General features: G+C 48.2%; 1 protein-coding gene across 8 annotated transcripts in view; it reads left to right on the top strand.

Annotated features, from left to right (window-relative positions):
* Positions 1 to 17,423, top strand: part of MPRIP (myosin phosphatase Rho interacting protein) — a 157,996-nt gene that overhangs the window by 71,149 nt on the left and 69,424 nt on the right. For all 8 annotated transcript variants that reach the window (XM_081839457.1, XM_081839455.1, XM_081839458.1 and 5 more), the window contains exons 4-5: positions 5,276 to 5,427; positions 10,172 to 10,256. In XM_081839457.1, the coding sequence (XP_081695583.1) occupies positions 5,276 to 5,427; positions 10,172 to 10,256 (237 nt within the window). The remainder of the gene's footprint in view (positions 1 to 5,275; positions 5,428 to 10,171; positions 10,257 to 17,423) is intronic.

The following is a 17,423-nucleotide window of genomic DNA, read 5'->3' as shown; positions in this document are numbered from 1 at the left end:
TTGTGTTTGTGTGTTGCAGCTGTATCTGGAAAGGAGTGGAGCAGGCCTGTGGCAGAGGTTTGCTGGGGGTGAATCGCGGCTGCGAAGCACGATTACAGCTGCATGCGAGAATTCCCCATATAAGGTCAAAACAGCCTCGGAAAAATAAAAGCTTGTTTGATTCCATCAGCCCAGGGGAAAGAGAGGGGCGGGGGCTGCTTCACACATGGCTCTTTTCTCCCTCACATTATTATCCTTCTGGCTGATTTCCCCACAACCGAGAAGACAGAAGCCACCTGGAATAAAAGAGACCTGCCCCATCTCCCGGCTCCCCGTATTTAAACTTACAAGCCTCCCCACACACCCATTTGCAGTGTGGCTGTATGCAAATACTGCAAGCAGGAGTTTTAGGGGGTTTTTTTGTGGGGAAGGGGTGTTTTAAATATGGAGGATGACCAGACCCTTTATCCTAGGTGGCATCCATCTTTGGGGGCCAGAATGCCAATTCCCTGGTTTATTTATTTTGGGGGGCATTTTGCACCTGGCTATTGGCCGCAGGGTGGCTTCTGACATCTCCACCATCTGGAGGTGAGTGCCTGGGGAACCTTGGATCTGGACCGTTTTCACACACTAGCAGCACATCCTGTAGAATTCCATCCCTTATATTTTATCTGTGCAATCAGAACGAATTTCAGGAACCCAAAATATGACTTTTGAGCCATCTGATGCCAAAACGGCGACTAAACATTCCGTTTTGGCGACTGCAACCCCGGTTTAAGGAGCCATTTGGCACCTAGCTTATATATGTCAGTTTCCATCAGCGGCTGCAAGTAGTTAATGAAGTCAGAGCTTCTGGAAGCACCTGTGAAAGAGGTTCCCTGCTGCACCCCTGTGAGTGGATTGATTGTGATCGGATTGATCAGTTAAAACTCTAGTTTTAATCTGGTGGGCAGGAGGACTTCTCACGCAGAGCAGCGTTGGGCAGAAGCTGGATTGGGATCTGCTGGCAGATCTCGGGGTGATTTGCATCACCTCAGCAAGGGGTCCCGCGATTTGCTCAGCAGCAACAAAACCTGTTTGCCTATCTAAACCAGCCTCCCGGAGTCCAGTCCAGTTTCTGGTACGGAAAACCAGTTCCTCAGCTCAGAATGAGCTCGGAGATGCTGCTTTATTTAATTCTTAGCTGTAGCCAAGGGTGGTTGTGAGCATAAATGAAGGGCAACTATGCAAACCCACCTCACACATTTGAAGAACCATTATACCCTTCAATATAGGGTACAATAAAGGTTCAATAAAGGGACGCGGGTGGCGCTGTGGTGTAAACCACAGAGCCTAAGACTTGCCGATCAGAAGGTCGGCGGTTCGAATCCCCGCAATGGGGTGAGCTCCCGTTGCTCTGCCAACCGTCCCTGTTCCTGCCAACCTAGCAGTTCGAAAGCACGTCAAAGTGCAAGTAGATAAATAAGTACCACTCCAGCGGGAAGGTAAATGGCATTTCCGTGCGCTGCTCTGGTTCGCCAGAAGCAGCTTAGTCATGCTGGCCACATGACCCGGAAGCTGTACATCAGCTCCCTCAGCCTATAGAGCGAGATGAGCGCCGCAACCCCAGACTCAGCCATGACTGGACCTAATGGTCAGGGGTCCCTTTGCCTTTACCTTTATTCCCTTCACAGAATGGTTTAACAATTGTTTCTTCTTCCTAGCGAACTCTGGGAACTGTAGCACTGTGAGGAGACACTTCTCTGCACCCTTAACCGACTGCAGTTCCTAGAATGCTTAGATGGGTGGAACCCACGAGTATTAAAAGTGGTTTGAGAGCGCTTTATGTGATGTAGATGTGGTGTAAACTGCCTCGAAGGCTTCCGAGGGCAGGGTGAAAATACAAGGATGCTGAGCAAGTTTGGGCATCCGACAGGGTTAAGTCCTCCTGGCTCTCTTTACGCTTGAGATCTGCCTGCTTCTCAGTCTACCTCTTTGCTCCCGGCTGGTCCGATTGGCTGTTTAGACTTGCTGTCTGCCTTGAGTAAACTTTACGCCTCTTTTAAAAAATGCCCCCTGGCTGAACTTGCCATCCCCGTCCATGAAATGCTGGAAAGACAGACTCTCTCTCCCTCCCCGGCCAAAAAACCCTCCCCAGATTCTGCTGCTACTTCCATTTCCACCCCATTTCATGGCTGTGTGTTCAGGTGGCTGTTCCACTTTGCAAGGAGTTGTCCATTCTGATTGTGGCTCCGCAGCTCCTGGGGAGGCTGGTGTAGCGGTCAGAGTGTGAGGCTAGGACCCGGGAGAGCAGGCTTCGAATCCTCCCGCTTGGTTCACTGGGTGACCTGGGAAGCCAATTCTACATATCTCAGTATTGGACTGCATGCAATAATCCTATAAGGGAGACCATTATTGATCTGGTTTGGGAAAACTGGTTTATTCCTAGCTTACCATTTTCAAATGCATCCACCTTGAAGTTAGACCCATCCTGTTCCCGCATTGATTTGTGATTTTTCAGAAAAATCTGCTTGAATATTTGCATCCACATGCACATTCTAAGCCTATTTTGATATATTATTTGGTTTGTGAACTGGGTTCAGATACCCCAGAAGCATGGGGAAAAGGTGGATAGCTTAAATTTCAATCTGCATGTTGATCAAGGAGGGTGAGGTTCAGACGAGCACATCCTATTAATTTCCAAAGATCAAATTCCTCCAACATCACTGATACTATTATCCCCAAAATTCAGAAAGTTTGCCCTTGTAGATTTAGATGGTGGTATGTACCAGGGAACCTCTGCGTAGGTTTGCGGCCAGGGCAAGGTTTGAATTATCCTAGCTCACTTGGTAGAGCATGAGATTCTTAATGTCAGGGTTGTGGGTTCGAGTCTTGCTTTGGGCAAAAGATTCCTGCATTGCAAGGGGGGGTTGGACTCGATGACCCCCGGGGTCCCTTCCAACTCTACAGTTCTAATAATTAGCTGCGGCACACCATAGACCTCGAAACAGCCCAGCTTGCTCGTGTTTAAAAAGCACAGCAAGCTCTCTGCAATTTTGGTTGCTCCAGGCATGCCTTCTACAGTGGTACCTGTCAAGAAACCATTCACCTCTTGCACCAGCAAGCGCCTGGCTGTGGGAGGCCCAGCTGTGTGGGGCGAGAGCAGCATCGCTGCCACCATTTCCTCTCCTCCTCCTCCTTCACTTTCCCGCCTGGCATCCTTTCTAAGTCTTCTGAGAAGCTTACTGATGATTTATACTGGTAGAAAACGCTTGTGTGTGCCTGCCTGGCTTGTCTGCCACATTGCTCACCATGGTTTTTCAACTTGGCAAGACAAGGCGGGCCGTTGGGGGCCGTTCTTTGCACATGTAAACACAAATTGGCCATGTCCCGGGGCGGGGGGGGGGGGAATTCTGATGCAGGCTCCTTCTCCCTCTCACGATGCTTTGCCAGTGTGTCTTTGCTGGCATGTTGTAAATCAGGGGTCCCCAAACTAAGGCCGGTGGGCCGGATAAGGCCCGAGGGACTTGTTTATCTGGCCCGTGGCAACACCCGCCGCCTGCTCTTACCGGCGCTGCACTGCGCGGCTGCCCACTTCCAGATCGGAGGAGCACCAGAAATAGCTTCCGGGGGGGGGGATGGGGAATAGTGTTGTATGACTGGTCATGGACCCGTGCAGAGGGGCCGTTTTTGTCAAGGGCTAACATAATCCTAGCATGTGGACAGCGGCCTTGGGAGTAGCCTATCTGGTTGAAAGAAAATGATTTTTTGTGTGAATTGCTCATATTCCACGACCTCTATTTGTAGTAAGCAGAGACGTTATGGCCCATTTTGGTGTGGAGGGAAAATTGGCCGTTTGTACCATTAGGCAGGTGTGAGGGCACTGTCTTGGGTTGCAGATGTTTTTTGGGGGGGGCAGCAGGAGAAGCCCCTCTGACTGGACTTTCCTGTTCCAGCAGGCGATGCCACACAATCTGTCCTGCGGCCACACACAATGCGTGCCCAGGAGGACACAATCCCCATTGCCAGCCTTGAGATGGCGGATGCTGTGGGTGGCGGATGCAGAATCTTGTCCTTTGCCTTGGGCAGCAAAATACCTTGAGCTGCCCCTGAGATTGGCCTTTGGTTTAAAAAACATGGTGATTTCGGGTAGGGTGAGGGAAGGAGCAAAAATCAACAGTGAGTGTGTTTTGGAAAGAAAAGGCAACCCAGAATAATTTGTTTGGCAGGTGTATATAGCAATGCACTGAGATGACTATGTTGGCTAATAATAAGCTATCATAATAGCTTATTAATAAGCCATTATGTCCTAGGATAGCTCAGTTGGTAGAGCTAAAAAAAGAGAAAAAGACTTCTGATTCTTTGTCTGTCAGCTTCCTAGACTTGGGCAAAACCCTTGCTCCCAAGTAGTATCCAGCTCTTCTACTTTCCACAGACTAACCTTTTTTTCAGACTTCAAACCCAGATACGCATATTCATTTTCCTTTTTGCACAAAAAGTCCATAAGGGGTTTCCCATTATTAATAAAGGGCAGTGATGATTTTTCTATAACTAAACACGTCAACTTCGCCGTCTCAGCCAAATCCATTTATTTCCTTCACCATTCTCCTGTAGTAGGTAATGGCAAACCCTTCCATCTTTCTGCATATAACAATCTAACCGCTGTGATAATATACAGTGGTACCTTGGTTTACGAACTTAATCCGTTCTGGAAGTCCATTCTTAAACCAAGGTGTCCTTTCCCATAGCAGTGGGCGACTCAATTTACAAATGGAACACACTCAACAGTAAGCGAAACATGTTCTGCTTCGAAGGCAAAGTTCACAAACCAAAACACCTACTTCCGGGTTTGCAGCGTTCTTAATCCAAGTTGTTCATAAACTAAGCTGTTCTTAAACCAAGGTACCACTGTATTTCAATATACGATCCCAGGAACTGTTTAGTTCTTTAAGGACGCTGGGGGTTGTTTGGAGACACCTATTCAAATGCCCTTTTAAAATATGTTGGGGGGATTAATGGGTTGTTCTTGTTTTTCTTTTTATTATGTATTTTAAGTTTATATATTGTGATTTTGTCTTGGCAACTGCCCTGAGATCTGCGTTCCAAATTCAATATATATATAAAAAGAGAAAACAGAAAATAAACTACAGCTCCCATTAGCTCCAACCAGCAGTGTTACACTGATGGGAGTTGTAGTCCAAAATGTCCGGGAGGAGACCTAGGTGGCAAAGGCTGCTGTACAGGAAAACACTGAACATTTGAAACATGCTCTCGTCCTTCCTCTTTATAACTTCCCCGCTTCCATTCTCCCTTCTAGCCAACCACCCTGCCCCAGGGCACCATCAACATGAACCAGTGTACGGATGTCGTGGACGGGGAAAGCCGGACCGGGCAGAAGTTCTCCCTCTGCATATTGACACCTGAGAAGGAACACTTCATCCGAGCGGAGAACAAGGAGATCATCAGCGGGTGAGTTTGCGGCAGTGTGTTCTCGGAAGAGGGGCAGCGGCAGAGAAGGCAGGAATCGAGAGAGGCCACGGCATGCAGCAAAATTCTCATTTCGCTGCTGGAGCAAGAGGCTCAGGGGGTTCAAGGAGGGGCCGTTTCTGCACCCCGTGCTGCTGAGCGCCCTTTGTGGTGTGCCGGGGACCCCCACATTTTGACTCTCGCATCCTTGGTTTGTTCCAGGTGGCTTGTGTGGATGTTTGGGCGATGTCGCCCTCTTCAGGCCAAGGAGGGGATAAGAATGTGCAACGTTGGCCTCTGCGATTGGCTGTCAGTCTGAAGCCTCTGGATTGGCTGGGCCTTGCGCAAATATTGGGAGCTTGGCCTCCTGCCCTTGGCTAGTCAACAGCTAACACCCTAGTCAACCCTCCACCCCAAGTCTTTCCAAATGTCGTTGAACCCAGAAAATTATATATTTGTATCGGGGTGGAATTGCACACCAATTCCATACCAATGTGGGACATTGTATGAACATATATTTTAAAGAATCGTCATTCCTATTGCAGCTCCAACAGCTGGGTAGCCCTTTCCTGAACAAACATAGACAATTCCAGTAAATTATATGAGTTTTTGTTGTATGGGTCTTAGTCTAAGGTCTAGAAACACGCTTGTTATAGAACTTAGCACAGTTTCCCGTTGCTTGGTCAATATTGACTTAGGGTTGCCAAAGTCTGGGTGCTAACACTTAGAAGGCCCTGTTCCACACTCACACTGGCTTGACCATGGCCTCCACCTGCTCTCAAAAGTCCCAGCAGTTCTGCAGGGAGTCGTTTGCTCCTGGGAATGTCGCACACAAGCCAGTCTTATTGCAGTTCCGGCACACTCTCTCCTCGGCCTTTTCTGGTTTTGACTTGGTCTCTGTTCCGCTGCTGTCCCCTCTCCCTGTGTACACAGCTGCTCTTCCTCTCCTTCCCAAGGAGGACTGACCTTTGGAAGGAAATTAAAATGAAATATGCCTCCTCCTCCTCCGTTCCCTGCAGCCTACTTTCCGGGGCCTCGCAATTTGGCAGACGCTAAACGGTTAGGCGTCTGAATAGGGAGATCGCCCTTCGAGGCACAAATCCACCCATCTGCCTAGACCAGGCTTAGGCAAACTCAGCCCTCCAGATGTTTTGGGACTACAATTCCCATCATCCCTGACCACTGGTCCTGTTAGCTAGGGATGATGGGAGTTGTAGTCCCAAAACATCTGGAGGGCCGAGTTTGCCTATGCCTGGCCTAGGCCTAAAATCTCAGCCTGTCTGCCTCCAGAGCAGTTTCTTCACCCAGATTCTGAGCAGTGAAGCACAGTTGCTTTTTCTGAGTTGGTAATGTGCTCCTGAAAGGATCTACTTTCAGAGGCAGTTAAATTCCTTTTGCAGACGTTCCCCACCCTAAAGCTTACGTTCTTACGAAGGCCCTGGGTTAGCCTGCTTTTAAAATCAAGGTGGGCATGGATCACTGAGGGCTAGGATCATTCCCAGTCCCAAGCCCACGGCAGGCTAGAATCCTTATGCAAAGATGTCTTGAGCTCAGCAGGTCTGCATGGAGCGGAAGTGGCAAACCTGAATTGCCCTGAGCTGCAGCCGGCTAGCCTCTTTCGTTCTATTTTTTTGCCTCTTAAACCTGCAAATCCTGAAATAGGCATTAAAACAAAGGGGGGGAGGAAGATTGAAATGAGCACAACAGACAGGGAGAGGCAGAATCCAGGCTGCGGAATTGGACCTGACCTGTTGAGCAGGATTTGCTTGTTTCCTCCTTCTCCCTGTCACAGCTATCCTGCCCAAGTCGGGCTTGATCTGCGGGAATTAATTGTTCCCTGAATTTCTTGCCCGTCTCTCTCGCTGGGGCCAGAGTGCTCAAGCCTCCTGCAACCCCTTTCTTGGAGAAATGCTTCATGCCTAAAGAAATGTTTGGACTATGTACAATTCACGGTGGGACGAACCTGTACGGTTTTGTCAAAACTGGGGTTAACAGGGGCAAACTGGCCGGCCACTTGACCTTAGAAACCGAACTGGCGTCAGTTTTGTTCCTTTGAGGAGTTATCCGTCACAGAGCTCCTTGCGCTGAGTCACGTCGAGATTTTTATGTTCTTTATGGACTGCTTTTAAGCTATTTAAAGCATGCTGGAATGCTGCCAGAGCAGAGGGCAAATTGGCCACATCCACACAACACATTTAAAGAACTATCATACCACTTTCGGCAGAATTCTGGGAGCCACAGCCTGTTAAGGTGCTGAGAGTTCTTAAGAGGTTCCCTGCACAGAACTACAACTCCCAGCATTCCCTGGGAAGAAGGATTGATGATTAACACAGTCTGATAATTGAAGCTCTGTGAGGGGAACAGGGGCCTCTTTGCCTCTTTAACAAACTACAGTTCCCAGGATTCTTTGGGGGAAGCCAGGACTTGAATGCTTTGCATTAGGCCTGAGCCTCGCCAATTCTTGGAATTCTGCTGTTAAGAGAATGAGCCCAGAGCAAAGTCTGTGGTCCTAAACAGTGTGAGAAACTCAGATATATAAGCTCATCGCCAAAGGGCAGCTTAAGTCTGGGATATGTTTGCCATAGTGGTACCTCTAGGCATGGATTGCCAGCTGAAATTGTCTGAAACTGGTCTCGCGATCTGAGCGCCGTGCCGGTTTCAGGCAATTTATCAATATATCGCCCATCTCTAGTGTCAGGATCAGTATCCGGCACATCCAGAAACCCTGGGGTTAGTGTTGACAGTACTGAGTTAGATGGACCCAGTGGTTTCACTCTGTCTAAGTCCACTTTCTGTTGACCCTGGGAAGGGAGGCAGAGAGCAGTTGCTCAGGGGCTGTTGGCGCAATTCAAAGCGTCGGTGCTAACCTTTAAAGCCCTAAACGGCTTCAGCCCAGTATACCTGAAGGAGCGTCTCCACCCCCATTGTTCAGCCTGGACACTGAGGTCCAGCTCCAAGGGCTTTCTGGTGGTTCCCTCCCTGCAAGAAGCCAAGTTACAGGGAACCAGGCAAAGGGCCTTCTTGGTAGTGGTGCCCGCCCTCCTATCAGATGTCAAGGAAATAAACAACTATCTGACTTTTAGAAGACATCTGAAGGCAGCCCTGTTTAGGGAAGTTTTAAATATTTGATGTTTTTTTCTGTTTTTTAGTCTGTTGAGAGCCGCCCAGAGTGGCTGGGTAAACCCAGCCGGATGGGTGGCGTATTATTATTATTATTATTAATAATAATAATAATATGTTGTAAAACCACTGGATTTCCCGCAGCTTGATTTCTGAGAGCAGGCTGCTGCTGTCATGCTGCTCACGTGAAATTCTCCCCCCTGCCCTCCATTGAGGTTGGAGTGGGTTCCTGTTTGGCAAAACGACGTCCATCTGTCTTAGGTTTGCGGCTGCTGGCTTGGGGGTGGTGGTGGTGGTGGTGTGGGAATTTGGGGTGGTTATTATTACGATTATACGCTGTCTTCCGTGCCCTTGCTGCCTCTTGAAAAGCTTACGCCTGGGAGCTTGTGCAGCTCAGAGTCGCTAGAGAGTGTGCTCGCTTCGGCAGCACATATACTAAAATCAGAGTCGCTAGAGAGAGAGAGGCCGGCTTTTATTTTCACGGTGGTGTTGAATAAACTCCTGAAAAGTAGCAGCTTAGCCCTGGAAAACACGGACGCCGCCCTAAGCACAAACAGTGCACCCAGTGCTTGTGCATGTGTGTTGGAACGGAGATTAGAAACCACCCCACCGCTTGGGAGGGGAAGAGAAGGCATTGAGCAAGGGTTTGGGGTGGGGAAGGGGGCACAGTTATTCCTCTGCTTGCACCAGTGCCCACGTTGTTGCTGTTTGCACAGAGAAGATTTGAGGAGTAATGGGAAAAGTTGTAGCTCAGAGGTAGAGTATCCATTTACCATGCAGAAGGTCGCAGGTTCGATCCCCAGTGTGGTGGTGGTGGTGTTATTAGGGTTTGCAATCGTAGAAGAATTGGGACCCTGAGAGTCATCTGTTCCTACTCTGTGCAGTGCAGGAATCTTTTGCCCAACATGGAGCTCGAACCCCTGACCCTGAGATTAAGAGCCTCATTCTCTATTGTCTGAGCTATTGCTCTGCTGGAAAACGGTACCTGATTCATAGAGGGCAGTGGAACATATACAACCATCCTTTTCATAACCCACAAGCCCTCATAGTCTATTCAGATGAGCCATACCTTTCCAACACCTCCCTTCCTTTGAACTGCAGATGTTTGGAAATGGACTTGGGACAATTTGCATGCCACCACATTATATCCTGTCCTCCAGAGCAACAGCTGCCTGGATGTCTCCAACGTAAGGGGGACTGTGTGTGTGTGTGTGTGTGTGTGTGTGTGTGTGTGTGTGTGTGATTTGAACACAGAGCCATGGCAAGACTCTTATGTTGTTTTCCCTCGTCAGATTTCCTGGTTAGTCCATTGACTTAAAATTGCAAATGTTAAAAGCATTGGGAATACCGCTTCGATTCCGTTCTTAGACCGAGGTAAAGTTCTCAAACCAAGACACTATTCCCGGTTTTGCAGAGTTTGTAAACCAAATCATTCTCAAACCGGACTGTTCTTAAACCGAGGTACCACTGTAATCCACCTCTTTCTTTAATAGATGCTTGTAGCCAACCAGCCAACCTGCTCCACGAAAGAGGGAACCACCGCCAGTCTCACCTGGCTCTCGGAGCCTTTTCCGGGTGCTTCTCGTGACACGATTCCTAACTTTCCTCTCTTTCCTCTTTCTTCCAGGTGGCTGGAGATGCTGGTTGTCTACCCAAGGACGAACAAGCAGAACCAGAAAAAGAAGAGGAAAGTGGAGCCCCCGACTCCGCAGGTAAATCGGTAGGAAGGGGGAAGTGATCCCCACCAGTTACAGTGAGCAAGATCCGGGACTCCCATTGAAAATCACGCCTCTGAAACGAAAGCAGCTTTTCACAGCTTGCTCATGGCTTTGCAGCACTCATCGTTTCTTTTCCATTTTTTAACTAATTTTTTTTATTGAGTTCCCAAATCTTATCAAATCATCCACAAATTAAGACAGATTTAATACCGTTATTTCCAAAAAATGGGTTTCCCGCACTCCATTCTTGATGCGTCTAAGGTTTCCTCTTGTCGCTGCTTTATTTTCCTAGTTGCTTCTAGTTTACATTACGTTCCTTACAATTCACCTTACATCGTATAAGCTGTACACGCAAATAAGCCTCACCTTTAAAATTCGGGGGGGGGGGGGGACAGACAATACCCGAATATAAGCCGCTCCCTTAAAATTCCGCAGGCACTCACACCCATAAATGGCAAACGTAGACGAAAATCCTACAGCGATATCGTAATAGCCCATTTTTGTAAGGTCACAGATTTAAGCCACGCTTTAACTTTTCACTGTCGGAATTTGAGGGGGGGGGGGTTGGAGTGTGACTTATATTCAGGGCTATGCAGTATTGCAGTAGTTTTTTGTTATTTTAAAACTTATTTATCCTTATCCGTCCGCTATCCACTTGCCAATTCTTGCACGTATAATCTTTTAACATTTGCAATATCATCTTGCGCTCGTCTTTTCAAGCGAGAAAGATGGTGGGGTCAGGAAGGAGCACCCAGGACCACATTCTGCGCTTTCTCTGTGGAAGTCTAGGACTTTGCCTTAGCCTGAGTCCTGCCTGCTTGAGGAAGAAGTACAGTTTTACTGCCAATATCTTTGGTACAGTGGTACCTCGCAAGACGAATGCCTCGTAAGACGAAAAACTCGCAAAACGAAAGAGTTTTTCGTTTTTTGAGTTGCTTCGCCAGACGGATTTCCCTATGGGCTTGCTTTGCAAGATGAAAACATCTTGCAAGTTTGTTTCCTTTTTCTTAAAACCGTGCATTCACTTCGAGGAGCAACTCATAGCACGCGGTGCAGTAGCCTTTTTTGAGGTTTTTGAAGACTTTGGTGATTTTTGAAGCTTTTCCAAAGTCCGTGCTTCGCAAGACGAAAAAATCGCAAGACGAAAAAACTCGCGGAACGAATTAATTTCGTATTGTGAGGCAGCACTGTATTCAGAACCGTGCAAAACAGGGTTCAAAGGCTCAGCAGGAGCTGTGCATGGCTGAGCAAGCTAAGAAAGACATTGGTCCAGCAAGCAACACGCCCTCTCAAGTCCCGTTATGTGGGAATGGAAGCATGGAAAGTGAGGCTGTTCTTTGGACTGGGCAACTCCTCCTGCGAGGGATGGACCTGAGCCACCTGTTCACAACCTGGCATCTCTGTGACCCAGAAGATGGAGGACATGACAGCAGCATCTCCAAACCAGACTGAGCAGAACTTTCCCCCTGGGAGGCTGAGCTATCGGTGGGTCCTGGAGGTGGTGCCAGAATGGGAGGCAAGGCCAGCGCAGGAGCCGGGAAGATACAAAGTGCTTTAGTGATCATAGGATCATAGAAGAGTTCGATGGGCAATGCAGGAATCTCAGAAAGTTCTTGCTGATGTTGAGTTGGAATCTCATTCTTGTAACCGGAATCCATTGGTTCGGGTCCTAGCCTCCAGAGCAGGAAAACACAAGCTCGCTCCATCTTCCATGTGACAGGCCTTGAGATGGCAATAATAATAATAATAATAATAATAATAATAATAATAATAATAATAATTTATTTATTTATTTATATCCTGCCCTCCCCAGCCGAAGCTGGGCTCAGAGTAGCTAACAACAGTAAAAATTACACAGTTTACATAAAATCATAATCATTTAATTGAAATACATTCTAAAATCAATTCAGAGTCAAATTAATGACAACCATTGGGCTAGAGTTCTATGGGGATTACCAAAGGAGGGGGTCAGACTGTGCCTCGGCCAAAGACCTGGTGGAACAGCTCCATCTTGCAGGCCCTGCGGAAAGATGTCAAGTCCTGCAGGGCCCTAGTCTCTTGTGACAGAGCATTCCACCAGATTGGGGCCACGGCCGAAAAAGCCCTGGCTCTGGCTGAGGCCAGCCTAACCTCCCTGTGGCCCGGGATCTCCAAGATGTTTTTATTTGTGAACCGTAAGGTCCTCCGTGGGACATACCAGGAGAGGCGGTCCTGTAGGTACGAGGGTCCTAGGCTGTATATCTCCTCTCAGTCTCCTCTTTAACATACTCAGCCTCTTCAACCTTTCCTTATCAGGCTTGATTTCCAGACCCTTGATCATCTTGGTTGCCCTCCTCTGCACACGTTCTGGCCTGTCAACATCCTTATTAAATTGTGGTGCCAAGAATTGGACTACGGTATTCCAGGTGTGGTCTGACCAAGGCAGAATAATACGATGACTTCCCTTGATCTGGACACTAGACTTGTATTGATGCAGCCTAGAATAGCATTACAGTGGTGCCTCGCAAGACGAAATTAATTCGTTCTGCAAGTTTTTTCTGTCAGCATCGCCCTTGAGCCAGTGTACCAACTGGACTCATGCACTACAGCCCCAACTGGGCTAGGCGAGCTGGGTAGCACTGCCAGAGACCTCCTTTCCCACAGGAACAGGTCACAGTGCTGTGGACTCACAGCTTAGAGCTGAGAGCACCGGATTCACTGTCTCAATTATGCAGTCGTTGCGCAGCAGCGTTTTGCAGAGTCTTGCAGAGTATAAACCACTCGGAGAGCAGCTCTGTAAAGTATCCTCCTTTTATTCTATAACTACAGCTATAATACAAAGCTATATACAGAGCTAAATATTCTGAACATAAATCAATGCTATACTCTGAGTGCCTGCAGCTGCTCTTAGCAGCAATCTTATCTATAAACACGATCTCTTGCACTCTCTCTCCGACACACTGACTGACTCTCTCACACACAGACTAAACTCACTTGACTAATTAAGTAGAGAGCAGTACATTGCTCCTCCTCTCTGTAGAGTCAGCAGAGACCTCAGGAGATTCTTGGATATGGGAGGGGTGAAATCTCCTCATCCTCCCCCATTTCATCCGACCATTTCAAGAATCTTTAACATAACTGCAATTTACACACACACTCCAAAAGTTGTTCTCTGCTTACAACCTTGGTAACATATTTGCAGGTATCTCTCTCCCCATTTATCTAAGACACTTTTATCAATACCATTATACAGTTACTGCAACCACTCTGTGTCTATTAGGAAAGAGTTAAAACATAAACCTCAATCTGTAGTTTACACAAAATACCCATTGTGAACACACAAATGAATAAGCAGCTTCTGAAAAATCTTTACACACATTTCTTCCTCTCAAATACAAATTAACATTTCTAATTAGGCAGACTTGAACAAACCACTTTAAACACATGCTTGCTCCTTCAATCCTGATCCTTCAAATGTCAGGTAAGGAAATAAATGAAGCGTTTTGTGCTACTACTCTCAGCACACTTCATGCTAGGTTTTAAAACCCCACCAGAGTTGCATGTGACCGCAGCCTTTGCAAACTCTTCAGAAAACCTTTTCGGTGGTACACCCTCGGTTGTTCTCTCAGATCTGCGCAAAACTCTCTGATCCTCTTGTTCTGGTGCTTCCTCCTCTTTGGGAGAATGGGGAGCTAAAGTATATGAAGCTGCTAAGTCTGAATCAGCGTCAGACTCACTTGAGGCTTTTGGGCTCTGATAATCTGTGCCACCATCCGGAACTACATTGGCATCAGGATTATCACCAACTGCAACAGAACTTGCCTCCCTCTTAACTGTCTTTGCCCCTTTTGCACCATCATCACAAATGGGATGGCACTGAAAAACGCCAACTCTGTCCCATTGTGGATTGTCGTCAATGCTCCTGGTCAGCCTTATGGTTTTCGTGTCTGTGATCAGGACACGATAAGACCCTTTCTCATATCCTAGGAAAACACCATGTTCTCCACGCTTACTCAGTTTGTCACCCTGCGAGGTGTGCACCCAAACCTCCGAACCAAAAATTTTAAAGTGCTTCACACATGGCTTCCTTCCGTGAAGCATCTCATATGGGGTGCAATTTACACTAGACTAGTACCTCCTGTTATACACGTGACAGAAAAACGAAAGAGCTTCGGCCCAAAAAGGATTGGGCAGCCCCGAATCATGTAACAGCGTTCTGATTCCTTGCTGCAGGGTCTGGTTCATTCTCTCACATAAACCATTCTGCCAGGGCGATCTGGGCGTGGCAGTCCTATGCTCAATGCCCTGTTCAGAAAGAAAAGCCTCAAACTCTTCTGAACAAAACTCTCCACCCCTGTCAGTGAAAAAACAATGTACATTCTCATTATGTACATTCCTGAGCCATTTACAAAACTGACGAAACTTAGTAAAGGCTTCAGACTTTTTCTGCAGCAAATAGACCCAAACAAACCTCGAATAGGAGTCTATCAAAACCATGAAAAACCTTGAATTGCCTCTAGAAGGCGCTAGAGGCCCCACTAAGTCTGCATGAATGATTTCATATGGTTTCTTGGCCTCTCTCCCAGACTCTGTACCTTTGGGAGCTTGCCTTGCCTTACTCTCAGCACAAGAAACACATTTCATGTGGTAGGGACACTCTTTCAGCTTCATACCCTGAACCATATCAGGCATTTTTGCCACAGCCTGGAAATTCAAATGACCATAAATACGATGGTAATAATGAATACATCGGTCATGCATCTTCTCATTCTTATCAACAGACAAATTGCAACACTCTTTCTCAGTTGCTTCTGCAGTACCTGTACCTGAAACAAAAGGCAATTGGTACAAACCATTAACACATTTGGCATACAGAATGAGCTTGCCATCTCGACGAATTTCACAGCGAGATTTAGCAAACACCACCTTAAAACCCTGATGATCAAGCTGGGAAACACTCAACAAATTGTCCTGAATATCAGGCGCATACAGGACATTCTTAATAGTTGCATTCAGGCTCTTTAAGAACACAGTTCCCTTAGCCTCACTCGTGAGAAGTGTCCCATCTGCTTGATGAATTTCTTTCTCTTGCTTCTCAAGCTGAACAAAGAGATCTTTATCTTTGGCTACGTGGTTGGAACAGCCAGAGTCGATCACAAAGAAACTCCGCCCACGTTGATTGGAGCAGTGAGAGATCAAGGCCTTTGAAGTAGCAGATGCTTGCAGGCCCTGCGGAAAGATGTCAAGTCCTGCAGGGCCCTAGTCTCTTGTGACAGAGCATTCCACCAGATTGGGGCCACGGCCGAAAAAGCCCTGGCTCTGGCTGAGGCCAGCCTAACCTCCCTGTGGCCCGGGATCTCCAAGATGTTTTTATTTGTGAACCGTAAGGTCCTCCGTGGGACATACCAGGAGAGGCGGTCCTGTAGGTACGAGGGTCCTAGGCTGTATATCTCCTCTCAGTCTCCTCTTTAACATACTCAGCCTCTTCAACCTTTCCTTATCAGGCTTGATTTCCAGACCCTTGATCATCTTGGTTGCCCTCCTCTGCACACGTTCTGGCCTGTCAACATCCTTATTAAATTGTGGTGCCAAGAATTGGACTACGGTATTCCAGGTGTGGTCTGACCAAGGCAGAATAATACGATGACTTCCCTTGATCTGGACACTAGACTTGTATTAATGCAGCCTAGAATAGCATTACAGTGGTGCCTCGCAAGACAAAATTAATTCGTTCTGCAAGTTTTTTCTTCTTGCAAGTTTTTCGTCTTGCGAAGGACGGTTTCCCATAGGAATGCATTGAAAATCAATTAATGCGTTCCTATGGAGACCGATTGCCAGGCTGGCGGTGCGGAGAAGGGCTTTTCTCCCCACTGCAAGCCTTCAGGACAGATACGGGAACAGAGGGGAAGGCGCGCGGCGCTTCTCCTCTGTTCCCGGGGCTTGCGGTGGGAGGAGGGTTTTTCCTCCCCACCGCCAACATTCAGAACAGCATTCTGAAAGTTGGCGGTGGGAAGGAAAACCCTCCTCCCACTGCAAGTATTCAGGACAGCCATCCGAAGGCTGGTGTGGGGAGAAGGTCTCTCCGCCCCACCGCCAGCCTTCGGAGCAGCCATCCCAAGGCTGGCGGCGGGAGGAGGGCTCTCCGCACCACCGCCAGCCTTCAGAGGAGGTCCGAGGACAGTGGGGAAGACGCGCTGCGCTTCCCCGCTGTCCTGGAGATTTCCCTATGGGCTTTCGTCTTGCGAAGGAAACCCATAGGGAAATTCGTTTTGCGAAGCGCCTCCAAAACGGAAAACCCTTTCATCTAGCGGGTTTTCCGTCTTGCGAGGCGTTCGTCTTGCGGGGCACCACTGTAGCTATTTTTGCTGCTGCATCACACTGTTGACTCGTGTTGAAGTTTGTGATGAGGGGTGAAGTGGAGCACAAGAAGGGGAGCTCTCCTCTGGAACTGATTCCCCATCTGTGGCTCGCCACCACCCCACCCTGAGGTGGTTCACCCATCTCCTGACACCCTGGCACAGCTCGTTCCAACCTGATGGGCCCCTCTCTGGCTGAAGAGCAGCTAACCTCCCATAACCCTCACCTTGGTCTGACCAGACCCTCCACAATGTGTCCTCAGGACACAGGGCAGACTGCATTGGTCCGGCTAGCTCAGCGAGGGTTCAGACAGGAGTCTCTCTCTCCCTGGCCTATGTGGGAGCAGCACAGATTGAGCCTGGGGTATTTACAGGCCCTGTGGAAAGAAATCAGATCCTGCAGGGCCCTGGTCTCATGAGACACAAGCGTTCCACCAGGCCGGGGCCAGTGTTGAAAAGGCCCTGGTTCTGGTTGAGGCTAATCTAACTTCCTTAGGGCCTGGGACCTGTAGGGTGTTGCTATTTGGACCTAGGTACAGCAAGGCCCTAAGGAAGTTAGATTAGCCTCAACCAGAACCAGGGCCTTTTCAACACTGGCCCCGGCCTGGTGGAACGCTTGTGTCTCATGAGACCAGGGCCCTGCGGGATCTGATTTCTTTCCACGGAGCCTGTAAGACAGAGTTGTTCTGCCTGGCCTTTGGCTTGGAATCAACTTGATCCCCTTCCCCTCTTTCCTTTTTCCTTCTGTGATGGAACTCCTATTTGGGGACTTCCCAGGCTTTTTTCTGGCCCACGTAGGACCAGTCTGAATAGTTGGCCTTGGTGA

This window comes from Podarcis erhardii, assembly GCF_964252035.2.
Source record: "Podarcis erhardii genome assembly, chromosome: 14".
NCBI lineage: Eukaryota > Metazoa > Chordata > Lepidosauria > Squamata > Lacertidae > Podarcis > Podarcis erhardii.
This window is presented reverse-complemented; position numbering and strand designations above follow the sequence as displayed.